The sequence below is a fragment of the Emydura macquarii genome, unplaced genomic scaffold (assembly GCF_026122565.2).
Source record: "Emydura macquarii macquarii isolate MOO-44397 ecotype Brisbane River unplaced genomic scaffold, CSIRO-AGI_Emac_v2 contig_3374, whole genome shotgun sequence".
Taxonomy (NCBI): domain Eukaryota; kingdom Metazoa; phylum Chordata; order Testudines; family Chelidae; genus Emydura; species Emydura macquarii.
This window is the reverse complement of record NW_027133511.1, coordinates 288,697-304,513: the sequence shown is the minus strand read 5'-3', so window position 1 is coordinate 304,513 and position 15,817 is coordinate 288,697. Positions and strand designations below refer to the sequence as shown.

Sequence of the window (15,817 nt, the reverse complement as noted above, 5' to 3'; positions counted from 1 at the left end):
GAAATGTGTTCTCCTGAATTGGAAAAAACCCCAAACCACTTTAGATTACAGGATGATCAGATATTTGCCTTTCTTTAGGATCTTCCATCCAAGGAATTTAGTGAGACTTTATAGACTTTAATCAGTTAAGCCTCCTACTCCCTTTGTGAGGTAGGTCAATAGTTATCATTTTATAGGTGGAGAAGCCGGGACACAGGGAGTGGCCGACGGGATGGATCACTTGATGATTATCTGTTCTGTTCATTCCCTCTGAAGCACCTGGCATTGGCCACTGTTGGAAGACAGGATAGACCATTGGTCAGACCCAGTATGGCCATTCTTATGTTCTCAAGTTAAGTGACATGACCAAGGTTACAAAATGAGACTGACAGAGCATATCTCCTTCTCCAATGACATAAATGAGGATATACATTCTTTTGTTTCAGGGCATAAGTCAACCTGTAATTGAAGGGGTTTGGGAGAAACATTTCCCTATAGGCAGATTATTAGACAACTACCCATGTCAAGGTTTCTGCTCCTTTCTCTGGGCCATTTACTGCTGGCTGCTATCAGAGACAGGGTACTGGACTAGATGGAGCCCTGGTTGCAGCCTGTCTGGTAATTTGTCTGCAAAATCACCTTGTGTTGGAAGCTCCAATACAAGGTCATTTAAAGAGCTTGTGTTTATCAGAAATATGCCAAGTACCTCTTTTGCCTGTGATTTTTAAATGCCAGTAGGCTAATAGCACCAATGTCAGCTTCTTAATCTTAATGCAGAGGCAGTTCTCAGCATGCTCTTGAATTTGGTGTTTTGGATCTCCTCAGCAATGGCTTTCTTTAAGCTCTAATTTTTTTCTGTGTCTTTACCTACAGCAGGGGTGGGGAACCTCCGGCCCGCGGGCCGGATCCGGCCCGCGAAAGAATTGGATCCAGCCCGCGGGCGGGCGGGAAGTGCGCACCGCCGAAACCCTGCCGCCGTCTGCCCATTTTCGGCGGCGGCGGGAGCTCGGAGGCGGTTACTGGCCCACGGCACCCCGCGGACACTGTAAAACCGCGCCGCCGAAAAGGTGGAAACGGCGGCGGCATTTCGGCGGCGAGGGGGTGGAGTTGGCGGCGGCGCGGTTCCGTGGGGGGGGGCGGGCAGTTCCCGCCGCCGAAACCCTGCCGCCGTTTGCCCCTTTTCGGCGGCGGCGGGGGGAATTCGGCGGCGGAATCGGCGACATGGCCCGCGAATGAAGGTACGAATATCAAAATGGCCCTTGGCAGGGAAAAGGTTCCCCACCCCTGACCTACAGTCTCTAAGTTTTATTTTTGTATTTATTGGCAGGTATAACATTCTTCCAGGGTTGCTGTCATGGTGTTTAAGGTCTACTTCCCCTCTTGCTGTGCCTCAGCAGAAAGTGGCCTTTTGATTGGCCGTTGGATCCCAGAACAGAACTCTGCTGTTGTCCTCGCCGTGGTCCACTTCCCTTTTATTCCTGGCCAGGTGAAGCAGTATCTCTCTGAAGTCCAGAGGGTGACTCAAGTCAATATGTCTGTGCTGGGCTCATGGAGTAACAGCAAACAGGAGAAGCAAAAGAGCCTGGATAAGTTCTTGGAAGATCTCAGCACAATCTTTTCCCATGAGCCCTGGATTCAGCTCAGCAAAGAGAGAGACAGCAAGGTTTGGAGCTGCTGTACCTTTCAGAAACATCCCAGCATCCCCAAGGAAGATGAATTCATCTTAGTATATTACGACCAGCGCAAAGTAATGCTTTCACAGCTACATCCCCCAGACAACCTGACAACCTCTGCCGGCCACAAGAGAGACGATGCCTCAAAACTAACTGCTGTGTTCGACACGGTTGTAAAGAGCAAGGTACTGTTCATGACGGACAGATATGATGATGGGCCCATCAAGCTGACACACTGGCAGTCAGAAGGAGTGGAAGCCAGTATTATCGTGGAGCTGATGAAGCAGGCTTCTGTGCCTGTGTGTATGCTGCTGACATTCTTGCTTTCACTTGTCTCCAGTGTCTGTAAGAGCAGGTATGTGATGCAAGATAGCCCTGGGTTGGACACGTAGTACACAAGCTGCCCTATCTGTAGGGGACAAGTTTCCTACTCAATCCCAACAAGGAGTGTGCATTGTGTTAAAATATCTCAATCAAGATGGGGGTGAGACAGTCTGAGTGGCCACCTGGGACCTGTTAGTCAACTCAGAGCCAGTTTCCACGCAATGAGTAAAAACCATGCTGTATCTGTCTCAAAACAGCAACAGCAGTTCCTACCCTGAGGAGCTGCTATTGATAGTAGCCCTACCCTATATAAGTGGGAGTGCAGAGACCTGCTGTCTGTGACCGTCTCCCTAACACCTGTGGGCCAGCCCAGTACAAGTTAATGCTAAATGTTGGGTAATGGGCAGCAGCTGGTGGGGAAGCCCCTGAGTGAAACCTTCTGTCAGAGCCATATTTGCATGGAGCTCGGGGGTAGCATGTATGCAGGGGTGGTACTGAGTCAAGGTTAACAAGGTTCCCCCAAACTCCATGAGCCTTTTAGGGGAGCTGTGAGGTTTTACGAGCTGAGCTTCTTCCCATTTTCACTGTGGGCAAATCCTTTGCCTCAGCTTCACGAGTAGAAACTTGGGTTTTTCCTTGAATGACAGGATGATGCAAAAAGAGCTAACAGTTCATTGTTTTACCCCACTAGCTCTGCAGCCAGGATGCCCTAATCTCTGTTCACTGTGAAGTGCTTCTGTAGCTGAGAAACACTCTGAAACGTTGGCAAACTGGGCATCTAATTCCAACTTTAGACATCAAATGGCACTGCTGCAGCCCTGGGACTGGATAGCAGGAAGTTAATGGGCACACACTGAATCAAATACATCCTCGCTGGAACTCTCTTAACTTTACTTAGCTCACATACTGAAATGGAGTTTCACCAAGGTGAATATGATGCCTCTAGAATAACATCCTGCAAATGCTGGCACCAAAGGGGAAATCTGAACAGATCTGAAGGAAAAAAGCTCTTGTAAAAGCTTAGTAGCATGGCTGGGCAGGCCGTCTAGTAAGATTGAATTGCGTTGCCAAAAAGGGGATTGGAGTTCAGTTTTCAGGCTGGAAGAGGACAGCTCGATTAATCAGATTTGGATAACAACTACTAAAGCATTCATGGGCAAATCTTTTCAAGTGTAGCCTCAAGCTATGGGGAATGGAATCTTATAACAGGTTTCCAATTGTATAATACTATCATGAAAAATTACAGTGAACCATTTCATACAGAATGGTTTGTTGGATTTTTTTTGCTTGATGTGTAAATCTGGAACTTTTCTAATTTTTTGTAATTATCTGTTTAAAAAACATTTTAAAGTCAAACTCAGACTTGGTGTAAGCAGATACAACTCCATTGGTTCCAGTGAAATTTCATTATTATAGTGGGTCTGAATTCAGCCTCTTGATTATGCTCATATGGAATCATTTTCTAGTGGTTAGAGCACTCAACTGGGACTCATGTGTTCCAAGTTCTTTTTCCAGCTCTGCACTTACTCACTGTGTGGCCCTGAAAAAATCACTTTGTCTCTCTCTGACTCAGTTTCATTATCTATAAAATGGGCATAATACCTACCTAACACAGGTGTTCTAAGGTATTGGGCTGGGATTTAAGAGATTTGGGTTCAGTTATTGATTCTGCCACAAACTTCCTGTATGACCTTTACATATCACTTTATCTCACTGGGCCCAGTTCATTTAATTGTTTAAGGTTCCTTTTGTGTCAGCCTACTTGGTGCAAGGGTCATACAGCAGATGTAAGGCTCCTCCCCCCACCTCCATATGGAATGCTTTCAGTCTTGGGTGGGGGGGATCTATATATGGCATAGAACTGGCTCCACTAGGTCTGTGTTGCCTCCAGTCATTGGGTATTCCAAGGGTGGGTTGGAGCAGGCCAGAGGAGGGAGAACCTGCAGCCTGATTCTGGACCCCTGCGAAGCCTCCTAAGGACCATTGAAGTCTGCCTCTCCATCACTTGTGGTGGTTCAGATTTTCTGCAATTTGACTTCAGAGAAGCTGGATATGGCAGTGACTTTTGGCAGTCGCTACTGCCCCTGGGGTAATTCGTTTTGGTAATCCCTGTGGTAATAGAATAGGTATTTGGTGGACACACACACGACGTCATCTCTGCCTGGGCTGCTGCAGATGTCCCTTACTGAGCTTGAAAAGAATTTGGGGAGCTTCAGTCTATGTAGTGAATGCTGATTTCATCCAGGCTGTTAAAATCAAACCATGAGCTGAAGATTTTTTGAAGGGACTCTGTGGGTGTTGGTTGTAACCTGTAAAACTGTACTGATTTGGATCCTGGCTACCTTAGATACTGCAGCTAAGGTACCGTAGTCACAGTCTTATACCATAGTACAGGGGGAGCCAAACCGTGGCTTGCGAGCTGCATGTGGCTCTTTTACAGTTAAAGTGCAGCTCATGGAGACCCCCATCCCTTCCCCATTCTCCTCCTACAGACTGGCAGGGAGAGCTCAGGGCTTCTGCCCGGTAGTAGGGCGAGGGGCTTCTGCCCAGCAGAGTGTGCCTACCAGGTCTTGGGGCTTTAGCAGGAGGCTGAAGGATTTGATTGCTGAAATACACCCAAATAGAGAGCTTGTTGTGTGTTTCTTTTAGAATCTACACCTGTACCAAGCAGATAGGATGGTGCATGTAAAAATCTCATGAATAAATGAGACTCCCCTGGCAACAGCATAGGCAGCATACCGTGAGTCAGACTTATAAAAAGCCCACACGTTCTGTAGCAGGTGCATTGATCTGAAACATAGCATCACTTCAGCACCACCCGGTGCCTAGTGGTGGTAATTGCAGCTTTATTTGTGGGGTTTTGCATGCAGAACTGCCGTTAACACTGAAAGGTCCCCAGTGCATTGTTAGGAGCATTAGAATAATTTAATATTGGGATAGTAAACTCCGCGTGTTCTTCTTTTTAAAAATAAGCTGCTTAATGGCCTCCTTTTGACACTATCTGACCCCCTGAGTCCTCACCCTGTAGGGAGGCTTTGTTCCTGGAATTGTAGCACAGACCAACAAGGCAGCCAAGAAGCTCTGTTTAATTCAGTTTTCACATTTGTGTGCAGTCCAGATTCAAATACATTGCTTTTCATCCACAGACTGTGGTATCGATCCACAATCTTGGAACAAATTATCTGAATTGGAAAATCAAGACTGCCTGTGCAGAGTACCTTGAGTTACTTACATTTGGAAACACCCCACTCCCGTTGCTCAGAACTTTTCCCTTTAAATGGTGTAACGATATAAAAGCCACTCATTCTGCTCTGTATTAGAATTGTTTTCTGTTACGTTTATAAGAAACCAATCAGCATCCTATAAGGCTGAAAAACAAACAGGAGCATTTGTGGCTACTTGCCTTATGTTGGCAGGATAATATACAATATAGGAAGTATTTTTCGGTTTTTTGATTGGATATTATTACAAATGGAAATTTCCATAACTGTTCCTGTAGTCACTTTATTGGTCTCTTTCTCTATGTGTCTGTATTAGATAGAAAAAGCAGTAATCTTAATATTTCTCATTTATTTTGGCTAGGAGTGAGGGGTTGAGGTTGGTTTTGATGAAGGTTAATACTAAGTGAGAGAGTCAGGCATAGTACAGACAAGCATTGCACAGGCTTCCCCAAAACAACATTTTAAGTATCCTCTGCTATTCCAGTGCTGGGCTTCTCTTGAGCCATGTGCAGACTAGTGATTTTGGACAACCATCCGTTAGGGATTAGTATTTTTATCACATCTCTTTGCTGCTGCGTTTTGGTGGGCTGTCCGGGATTAAATGTGACATTGAGCTCTCACAAAATTCAGCTGTGACATTATCTCATATCAAAGGTCCATGGAGATATCAAAGACATTAATGTCAATGTCAAAGACATTGGAGAACAAAACTAGTTTCAAAATGGTTTGTCTCTCACATTTCTTACCAGTGTTCAAAGTAAGGGATGGGGCAAGGGAGCTTTCCAACCCCTAAATCAACTACCGCTTGGGAGGAACTTGCAGATGGTGACTGGACCAGTGGCTTTTTAGTTTTGACCTTTTGTAGACAACCTCACTGGGAAACGGAAGAAGAACTCTCCTTCTCTCATACCTTTGTAACAGGATTCTCTGCCCCAGCAAATGTTCTTCAGGCCATAATTTGAGAACCACTGAGTTAGAACATGATCACAAAAGAGAACTCATCTCCACTTGTGCCTCATTGCATCTGGAATCCCAGGTCTGCAAGATCAGTGGCCAGTGTAATAACCTACTGCACTTCCCCTCCTCCACCTGTTCTTTCCTCTGTCACTTTGGATGTTATGCCCTGCCAGGCCAGTTGAACAGCAGTGCATTAATTTGGCTGTGAGGTGGATGGCTGTAGTGAAGAGCAGAATAATTCAGAAGCCCTGAATTAAGGAGAATGATTCACAGTACACTGCATGGAATTCAAAGTCAATGCATCTAACCTCTGAATTGGAGGAGGAGGGGGCAGGGTCTTCCCTAGGGGTGTGCAGGGCCTGGGGCAAACTACACTGTGTGGGCCCCCTGCCTGCTCCAGTGGCACACCCTGAGTCTCTGACACTGGGGGGCCAAGTCTGCATTTGGGCCTCCCCCGCAGGATAGGAGAGGTCCCGACTCCCACAAGACAGCGCCACCCCCAGCTGCCCTGGATGGGGTGGAGGTGGGAGGACATGCCGCTTATCTCCTGTGAGGGGCAGCAGACCCTGGCTCTGGCTAGGCTCCATCACCGCCCACGTACTTACCCACCACGAGGTGCCTGCCTCTCCCACTCCAGCCCTGCAGCCCGGTGCTGGCTTGGATGGAGCAGCCTCACCCCCCGGCCTGTGGGGGGACGCTGGGCCAGCCCTTCACGACGCGCGGGGGGCACAGGAGGCTCTGAGGGGCGGCTGCTGCTGCATGTCATGAAGGGCCAGGCCGGTTTCTCCATGCAGGCTGGCACCCGGGGTCCTGGCCCCCTCGGTATACCACTGCCTGGTAGTAACCGCCTGCCTCCCAGCAGGATCCAGTGCACAGCCAGGAGGGCTGCAGCCACCAGCCTCCCACCTGGTCTGGAGTGGGGCCCCCAAAGCGTGGGGCCTGGGGTGGTCGCCCCTACCCTAGGGACAGCGGAGCCCTTCAGGACACTGAGTTTTAAACTGACAAACCATCTGTGAAGTGCAGCTGAAGAAGCCCAGAGGAGCACCCTCAGTGAATCCTGCAAAGTTCTCAGCCAGCCACTCAGTCACCATTTGTGGCTTGGCTTGGTCTGCTCGTGATTGGATATCTAGGATGTTGTATGAATTGCAGCGCGAGGCCCAGTTGGTATGTTATACTGTCCACTCATAAACACATGCTGGTGCTGCTAGACCACAGGCTATTCAGCCAACTGTAGTCTAGAGAAAGCAGGTACAAGCCCCATGGAAATCCAGAGATTCCAGCAGTGATGCAAATTCAAGAGCAAAGTAGGGTAACTTGCACAGATTTGGCACCCAGTGGTGGTGCAGATTGAGTGACACTTACATGAACATGCCAAAGAACTGGAAGTAATGGGGGAGTTCCTTGAAAAGGCAACTAACAGGTAGGCATAGAGAAAGCAGCTCACTTACCCTTACTGTAATGTATGCTGCAGCCACCCCAATACTCACAAGGCCAAACTAAGCTCTGATGGAAATGGGGGTAACTCCTGTTGACTTCAGTAAAGAACTGACCCTCAGTTGATAATTTTTCCTGCTTAGCCATGACACTTAAATAGACAGTCATGGTAGCTATGGCTGTCATTTTCAAAGGAGCCCAATTTTCAGTGAAATTCAGTAAGGGTTGGGTGTGAATAACCCCAGCCTAAAAATGTAGTTAATGCAAAAAAGCCATACTATACCTTTGGTCACTGTGCAAACCGCCCATTAGTAGGAGATCTGCTCTGGACTGGGGGTAGCGTGCAGCCCTATACATACATCCTGACCCACAGACCGTAATTAAAAATGGAATTCAGCCCTTTCTGGATAATGAGTTTGACAAAAGGGAAGCTAGTATACTGGCATTTTGTGGGGGCAGAGGTAAGGTAATTTGGGTGTCTTGTTTTGGAAGGGATACCTTAAATCTACATTGCTTAGTTTTCTAATGGTTGAAGGTTTTAAATCTCTAATTTTTAAAAAATATTCTGCACTCAAACCACTTATAAGTGTGCACAACCTTAATTTCACTTTAAGTAAGAGTTTGGTGTGGAAATTTGTACAAGCATCATGCTACCCGTTTCACTGGCAAAAGTATCAGGGAGTATTCCCCTTGTGTTTTTGCAGAGTGCTGAAGTTTTGGCCTTTGTCTTTCATTTGGAGTAAACTCTCAACTTGTGAACAGTTGGGGCACCGGCTGGAGCACCTCCAAATCATCAGCAGCAACAGGAAGGCTCAGAACCAGACTCAGCTAATGAGGTTTTGTGTGTGCGTGTGCGTGTGCGTGTGTAAAATACATACATACTTGTTCTGACAGCCCACTGTCACCAACTGGAGTCCTCATCATCAGTGAACAAACCAATTTCTTCTCTAGCTTTAACAAAATTCGGCCGGCTCTGGTACTGTCATATAGCTGTCACTGAGGTTGCCACCCTCTTGTTTTTCTGCACTGGATGCTCAGCTTGTTTTTATCAAAATAGCATCTTGTTTGTAGCAGTAATATGATTGTGCAGGAATATATGGGGGAGGACTTTACTTTTTTGTGGCATTGTGGTGAGAGAGAGACTTTTTCCATTCCATCAGTCTCTTCTTCACATAATTCCTTTGTCCCTCCAAAACTCATACGTGTGCCTCCAGAGCACCTCTGCTACTGCTAAGAAATAGTTAAGTTTCCATTCAGAAACTTAGTGTCACTGAAGCTATCTTGGGAAACAGAACTAGGATGAACCGTGGGCAGAGCTTCGCAATGAAAATTTGCTCTGCAGTTCTGTAGATCCTTTGCTTTCACGAGCACTGAATTAATCGAATGGGATATAAAACCAAGGTTCCATGACACTTACCACAAGAGTAAGAATATTAATCCTCACCCCCTTATCCCAGTCTTCTGGAAGATCCATCCTCTGATAATTGAGGAGAAGGTATGCCCACAGTAGCAATAAACATCAAATTAACAGAAAAACCAAGCAAATGCAAAACCCCACAGTGAGTAGAAGAGGGAGAGGCAAAGACCAGAGACAGATATTGACTCCCTATGGCCATCACTGTTCAAATCTTATTCTATGTGGTGCTTAGATACTATAATAACGAGCTCTGAGGGAATACTTAAAATACACTAATAAATTTTAAGGCCAAAAGTAATACTATGATTATTTAGTCTGATTTCTGCATAACCCAAGCCATAGAATTTCATCCAGAAACTCCTGCAGCGAGGGGGAGTTATTCTACCCTACTAAACATTATTTAGCCCCATGACTAGTGGTTGAACTGTAGCATTTCTTTAGAAAGGTCTCTGATCTTGAGTTAAATACTCCAAGTGTTGGTGAATTTATCACAGCTGAATTCCAATTTGAGCACTTTCACTCTGCTTACCTAACATTCCTCTTGGAATTTCAATCCAACTATTCACTCCTCCTGCTAAAAACTGGTGTGTAGTGTTGCTGGCTCAGCATGGCTGCTGTGTTTGACCCCAGAGATAGCAGTATATTAGTGATAGGAAAGCAATCCCTATTCTGCATGTACTGTCAGTAAAAAGTCTTGATGACCTTAAGAAATGAAAGGCGCTATGTAAATGAAGCTAGTGATAATTGTTATCCAAACATGAAACAGCCTTCTTCTTGTGCTCTAACTTTGTTTTTCTTTATCCTGAATGCAGGAAAGCCAACATCTTTGTTTCTCTCTTCATTGACATGGCTCTGGGAATACTGCTAATGTCCTGGCTGTACAGAGAGAATCGGATTGGTCAGCTTGCTGACACTCTCATCCCAGTAGCTGATGTAAGTCTGGCTGGAATCGTTCATATTCATCTCTAGTGTAGAAGGTGACCAGCTGTTGTTGCTTGTGGTAATTCTAGAGAGGTAGTGCCTATGGATGAGGATTTTATGCAGAGAAGAGAAGCATTGACTGAAGTCACAAAAATTAGGTCTCCTCAAAAGCAATTAAATCGTCAAACCAAACCTATGGAGACTAATCAAAAGAAATGTTGCTCTCCTCTGAGTATCCAATGCATACAAATTAGATGTTTTCTGAAGGGCACTTCCTGCTCACAAGGTAACAATTACATCATGGGCACAATAAATAACTCTGAGGCTTGAGAATGGAGTGCTTATTAGGCCTAGAATATTTTTATTATGGAGTTAACAGAAAGTTCCCTCAAGCTGTTGTTCTAGTAGGGTGTCTCGGAGGGGAAAAAGAAAGAAAATAAGTTAACCCAATTAGGTCTCAGAAATCATTAAACTGAGAAAAAAAATTTGAGAAGCTGAGGCAGGTATGTTTGGTGAGAGCATGTTGGTGGCGGGTTCTGAGGGCAGTCGCTAGTCAGGGTATGTAACAATGACATTCTCTCTCAGGTGTGCTAATGTTAGATTGGGTAAACTCACTTTCTCCTGTGCCATTCTCCAACCTCTAGCCCTAAATGGCCGGTATAAATTACCTAAGAGTGAGCATGACACAGAGCATCCTGGTTTTCTGGCTCTAAGGACTTCTCTACAAGGTTAATGAGTACCTGGCATGCTAGTGCACTGTCGTTCATTCCCCAGCCTGCTGTGCATTAACTAGTTGTGTAGACAAGCCCCTAATTTCATATATTTTAAATGTGTAACTTGAACATATATGTCAGGATAATAAGGCACCAGCAATCTTAATTCCAGTTTAGCTGTCACTTTTTGTCTTAGGAACATATTGTGTGTGTGTTTGTGTGTAAATTATTATGTAAGTAGAGCTCTACCTTTAATAGGTAAAGGACCACTTTGTCATTCAGTGGAGCTGCAGAAAACCACAAAATGCGCGCATCCTGTTCTTGAGTTGCAACGTTTGTGTTGTGATGTTGTGTCAGTATGTGATGGTGTTCCATCATTTTTTGACTCAGCATTGTCACCTATTGATGATTGCTGTGGTAAGGCTGCGCAACATCGTCCCTTCTCTGTCCCGTCCCTTTGGTTTCTGGGAGAGAGGGACAGATCTTTCCTTTTGTCTTACCATGCCTCTGCTGCAGGTGTCCTCACTTTACTCTGTCTCCAGCTTCTGGATGGGAAGGAACTCTAGTCCAATTTATGAGGAATTCCATCAGCAACTTATTTTCTCCTCTTCCTCCACTTACTGGCAGGAACTCACAGCTCCCCTGCCGTTGGTTCATTTGCTCAGTGCTCCTCACAGTGTCTAATAATATATTGAGCAAAACTACTACCACTCCTGTGATCATCTTTCTGCATGGGACACAGACACAGCAAGAAAAGTGCCTATCATGCACTTACCACACAAGTTTAATGTGTCTCATTGCTATTGTCTAGTCAAACTTTCAAGGGTGGGCCCAGTTTCAGTCACTCTTTCAGCAGTGTTGCTAGGAAAGGAAGAAGAGAGGGTGATGGTTGGAATACATCTCCCCTTCCAATATTTGATCCAATGGTAGGATTAATGTGAGGCATAAACTCGGAATATTTTTGTAAATTATTTTTCTGAAGTCGGTTCCTGTGTAGAGGTGTTTTAGCTGGAAGATAATCTGCCCTCTATTGCTCTCCTTTACTTGCAATTACCAGTGTAAATCCCCAGCTCTCTGCATCTGATTTCTTAGCAAGGCTGGAGGGCAGTGGCTTTTGACTGTGTTCCCATGTGCACGCGTGGACTCAAGAAGTGTTCCATTTGCCCAGTGTCAGTGGCAGATGGATACTCTCAGTGCTCAAAGTGCATTGGACCATACCACTTGTCCTGGATGGGCAAACAGTATGAGTGGCTCATTTTCTCTTCTTTCAATCATGTAGATAAATCATTCGTTTTCACCTAGAGGTTGCTATATCCATTACTTCCTTCTGGCCCCTTACCTAAGTAGCCTATGATGTCTCAGAAATACAGAGAGGTGTGCAATCAAGAGCTTACTTCCCTGGAGTTTTGAACTACTCCCTTGCTCTGGGTTTCTGTATGTTCTTTGTTTGCTCCTCCCTGTTTGTCTAAGGTATTGCTTTACTGGTTTGTCCATGATTATCGGTGAGATTTCATGCCCTTACAATTTCTTCTTGCTTCAGGAACCTGGTTTATTTACTGTAGGCACATAAAGTGCCCTCTAAATTCAATGGGAGCTCTTTCATAGACTTCAGAATGCACGGATCAGGCTTCAAGTGCACATAAAAGATGTGGCCTGAGCCATCCAGAAATACCACCCTGATGACTTCAGCTCTTGTGGTGCAAGCCAACACCACTTTGTTTTCCACTATGACAGCAAAATCTCCTCTGATCCATCCTACAGTGGGTTTTCACTAGCTGCTGCATCTCCATCTTGCACACATTATCTCTGGCACTGGAGGTCTGTCAGGCTGGTTAAATGTTGCCAAGTTTGGTGGTAAAAACTTTCCTTATGTTTTGGATTACTATGACTTTTCCGAGTGCTCCATGCTATCCTAGTTCTGATATATGCCCTGGGTTGGCTAATGGCATTGGTCTCTGGGCTGCTTGCATCAGTAGGTCTGATAGTAAAAATAAGATAAATTAATCTATTTCTACAGTTTCTGGCCTTGAGAGAAGAGAATTGCCTCAGTCAATTTTATACATGCACGCTTTTAATTGTGTAGGAAGAAGTGCAGTGCCTAGTTTTCTTTGCTTTCTCCTATTAATCCCATTCAAAACAAGCCTCTTCTCTCCTGCCTCTCTCACTTCTAGAGATCCCGTCCTGTTGCTCCTCTCTTCTGTTCCATGCTAATTGGAATCCATCCAGCATACTGTAGGTTAGACTCACTACGCCTTCCATCCCTTCTGTGACGGAATGCAGTCTGTATTCACACCCAACACACATTGTAACGGTCTTTGTACAAGGCATACCTTGGGAGGTATCATTTGGAAACTCAAAAGTTGCTGATCAGTAATATCATGGTAAAATGCATGTAGCAACATTATGTGTAAAGTTTTGAACATAAGCTGAAATCATGCCTGATATGAGTTGCTAAACCAGTTTCTTAAAAACAAAGGGCGAGCTAACATCCTAGCCACGTGTCAACAAAGCTGATGGGCCATCACCTATCAAGTTGCCATTCTCTGGCAAGAAAGAGGGGCAGGGACAAAGAGCAAAGTTATAGCCTGAGATCTCCTTCCTCCACGAGATGAGACTTCCCCCCCACCCTCGTCTCTTAGATTTCAGCTGGAAATGCTTTTCAAAGAGGGACTGAAACTATAAAACAGGAGGGGCAAACATGCCAAGAGACCTTTCTCTCTTACCCTGTCCATCTTACTCTTTGCACCTGAAAAAACAAAAGAAGTAGCCAGTGGACTCTGGGGGAGGGGGTCCTGATCTTGTCCAATAATATTGACCTTGGTCAGTAATATTGCTGGAAGCATATGGTGAGAAATTTTCCTTTAAATCTAATATAATTTGTTAAATTAGGCACTAGAAAGCGTTTTTATCTTTATTTTTCTTGTAACCATTTCTGACTCTTGTACCTCATTGCTTGTACTCAAAATCTCTCTTTGTAGTTAATAAACTTGTTTTATTATTTTATCTAATCCAGTGTGTTTAAGCTAAAGTGTCTGGGTAACTCCATTTAGGGTGGCAAGTTATGAGTATGTTATTCCCTTAAAGGAATAATTGACTTACTATATTTGGACTGTCCAGGAGAGGGCTGGACAGTATAAGACATACATTTAGGGAGGGAAATTGGGGCTGGGAGCATGTTGGGGTCACCCTGCAGTATAATGAAGGCTGGTGAGAGCCAGGGCATGACTGGCAGGCTGCAGTTACACAAACACATCTGGGGGGGACCTGCATGCTGGTAAGCTGTTTATGAGCAGTCCTGGCTGGAAACTACAACAGTAAGGCATTACAAGGCACCCCAGGTTGCAGGGCAGGGATGACGCAGCCCCCACTGGTCTGGATTGTACCTTGGTATGTCACAGCTTCCCTAACCCTGTCTATGGAGACAAAAATTAGGTAAATCACCTTCTTTTCCAGTTGCCAGCACTGTAAGCCCAACCTGCTCTTTGGAAATCAAGCTGTGCTCCTCCCCCATCATTCATCATCCACAGCGATAATGATTGTAGAATAAGCACTTAGCTGGCAATTGTCCATGAGGCACAAGACATCATCTGCTCCAGCTCCCTCTTTCGCAGCTTGACTAGCTGTGCAGGGCTGACTGTAATAACAAGTTGCTTTTGTCAGTAAGTGAAGCAGATGTGATTCAGAGACTTCTAAGAAGTAGTTGAGTGCAGTACAAAAGGCCAGTTTTGGAATCAGCTGTCTGAACGTATAGTGGAATATAACCTTTCTTAGTTCCATATCTGCCCTCACCTCCTCCTACACATCTTCCCACTTTCTCTGCTCAGCCCAAGCTTCCCTGCTGGCAGCTCCTGACTCTGCCTTCTTCCAAGCTGCCCCTTCTCCCAAAAGTTGCATAATGGATCTGTACTAAGTCCTCTTCTCTGTCTGATAAAGAAACAAACCTTTCTAACTCGCCATCTGTGAAGTGTTGTGGTTATAAAGGCCATCCCCCTCATGCTATCTACGTTCTGTATTAATTTTGCTCATACATTTAAACTGTAAGCTGTTTGGTGCAGTCACCTGTTAATTATCTGTCACAGATTATGCCCCAAGTACACCATACTGAATGCTTCTGATGCTATATTAGTGATAGCTGAATGCTTTTCAAGTCAGACTTTAAAGCAAGTCCCTTGTCAGTCATATTCTTCTAATCCATAAATAAAACAAGGAGAAAAGACCTTAGTTTGAAAGTTATTATTTATTAGCTATATTCCAATAGTGCCTAGAAACCAAGGCCTGTTGTGCTAGGCACTATACAAACATATAGCAGATAAACAGCTCTTTAGGCTTTGAAGAGCTATGGTTTGCTCTGAATTTTATGAGACCACCAGTAAGAGCTCTTTCCTGCCCCTGCTACCTCCTCTGAACCGGCATGTGTCATTCTCCTTTGATTCCACACCACCATCAAAGTCTCTAAATAGTGAAAAGAACAGATGTACTGCAGTTAAACAAGAGAGTCGTTCCAGAGTGATCTGATCTAAACCACTTTAGCAGTGTTCTCAGGGTTGATGATGCTCCCACAGCATCTTAATGAAATGACTTCCATGTAAGGCATTGCATCTCATCTATTCATATCAGGCACATTCAGTATTAAGGACTGCAGCTAGAGAATTGGACTCTTAAGTCATGTCTTTTAGTCTCTTTGTTCTTGCTGTCAGTCGGCTCCAAAACATCCAACAGCACAAAAGCCACAAGAAGCTACACTCCAGGGCCTACAAAGCAACAATAGCCATGGCTCCATGCAGCAATTCTCTGCAATAGTCAGGATTTAACTACAAGTGGAGTCATCTAAGGACTTTGGTAATATTCCATACCAGAAAACAACCTTGCAGAAGGACTGCTCTCAAACATTTAAATATTTAATTAAAATAAAAAGCCCTTTTCCTAAGCTACAGCTCCGACACGTTAAATATTAAAGGAGTTCTATTTATAAAGCATCTAGCACTTCTTTCTCAACAATGAGGGCAAGATTCATTGGTACAAGACAGCTCTGGCTTGCAATGCATGTTTTAAGGGATGTGAGGGCAAAGGAGACTGGATGACATAAACAGACAATCCTGTTGGCAAGGAAAACTCTTCTCACATTGAAAATGTAACTTGTAACCCTGCTACTAAACTAAACACGTGTGGCTGTTATGT

General features: G+C 44.8%; 1 protein-coding gene across 3 annotated transcripts in view; it reads left to right on the top strand.

Moving 5' to 3' along the window:
- Positions 1–15,817, top strand: part of PIGQ (phosphatidylinositol glycan anchor biosynthesis class Q) — a 45,026-nt gene that overhangs the window by 9,233 nt on the left and 19,976 nt on the right. For 2 of the 3 annotated variants that reach the window (XM_067534059.1, XM_067534060.1), the window contains exons 2-4: positions 1,307–2,007; positions 8,293–8,433; positions 9,818–9,938. In XM_067534059.1, the coding sequence (XP_067390160.1) occupies positions 1,334–2,007; positions 8,293–8,433; positions 9,818–9,938 (936 nt within the window). In that variant the 5' untranslated portion in view covers positions 1,307–1,333. The remainder of the gene's footprint in view (positions 1–1,306; positions 2,008–8,292; positions 8,434–9,817; positions 9,939–15,817) is intronic. The other variant, XM_067534061.1, reaches the window with a different exon arrangement.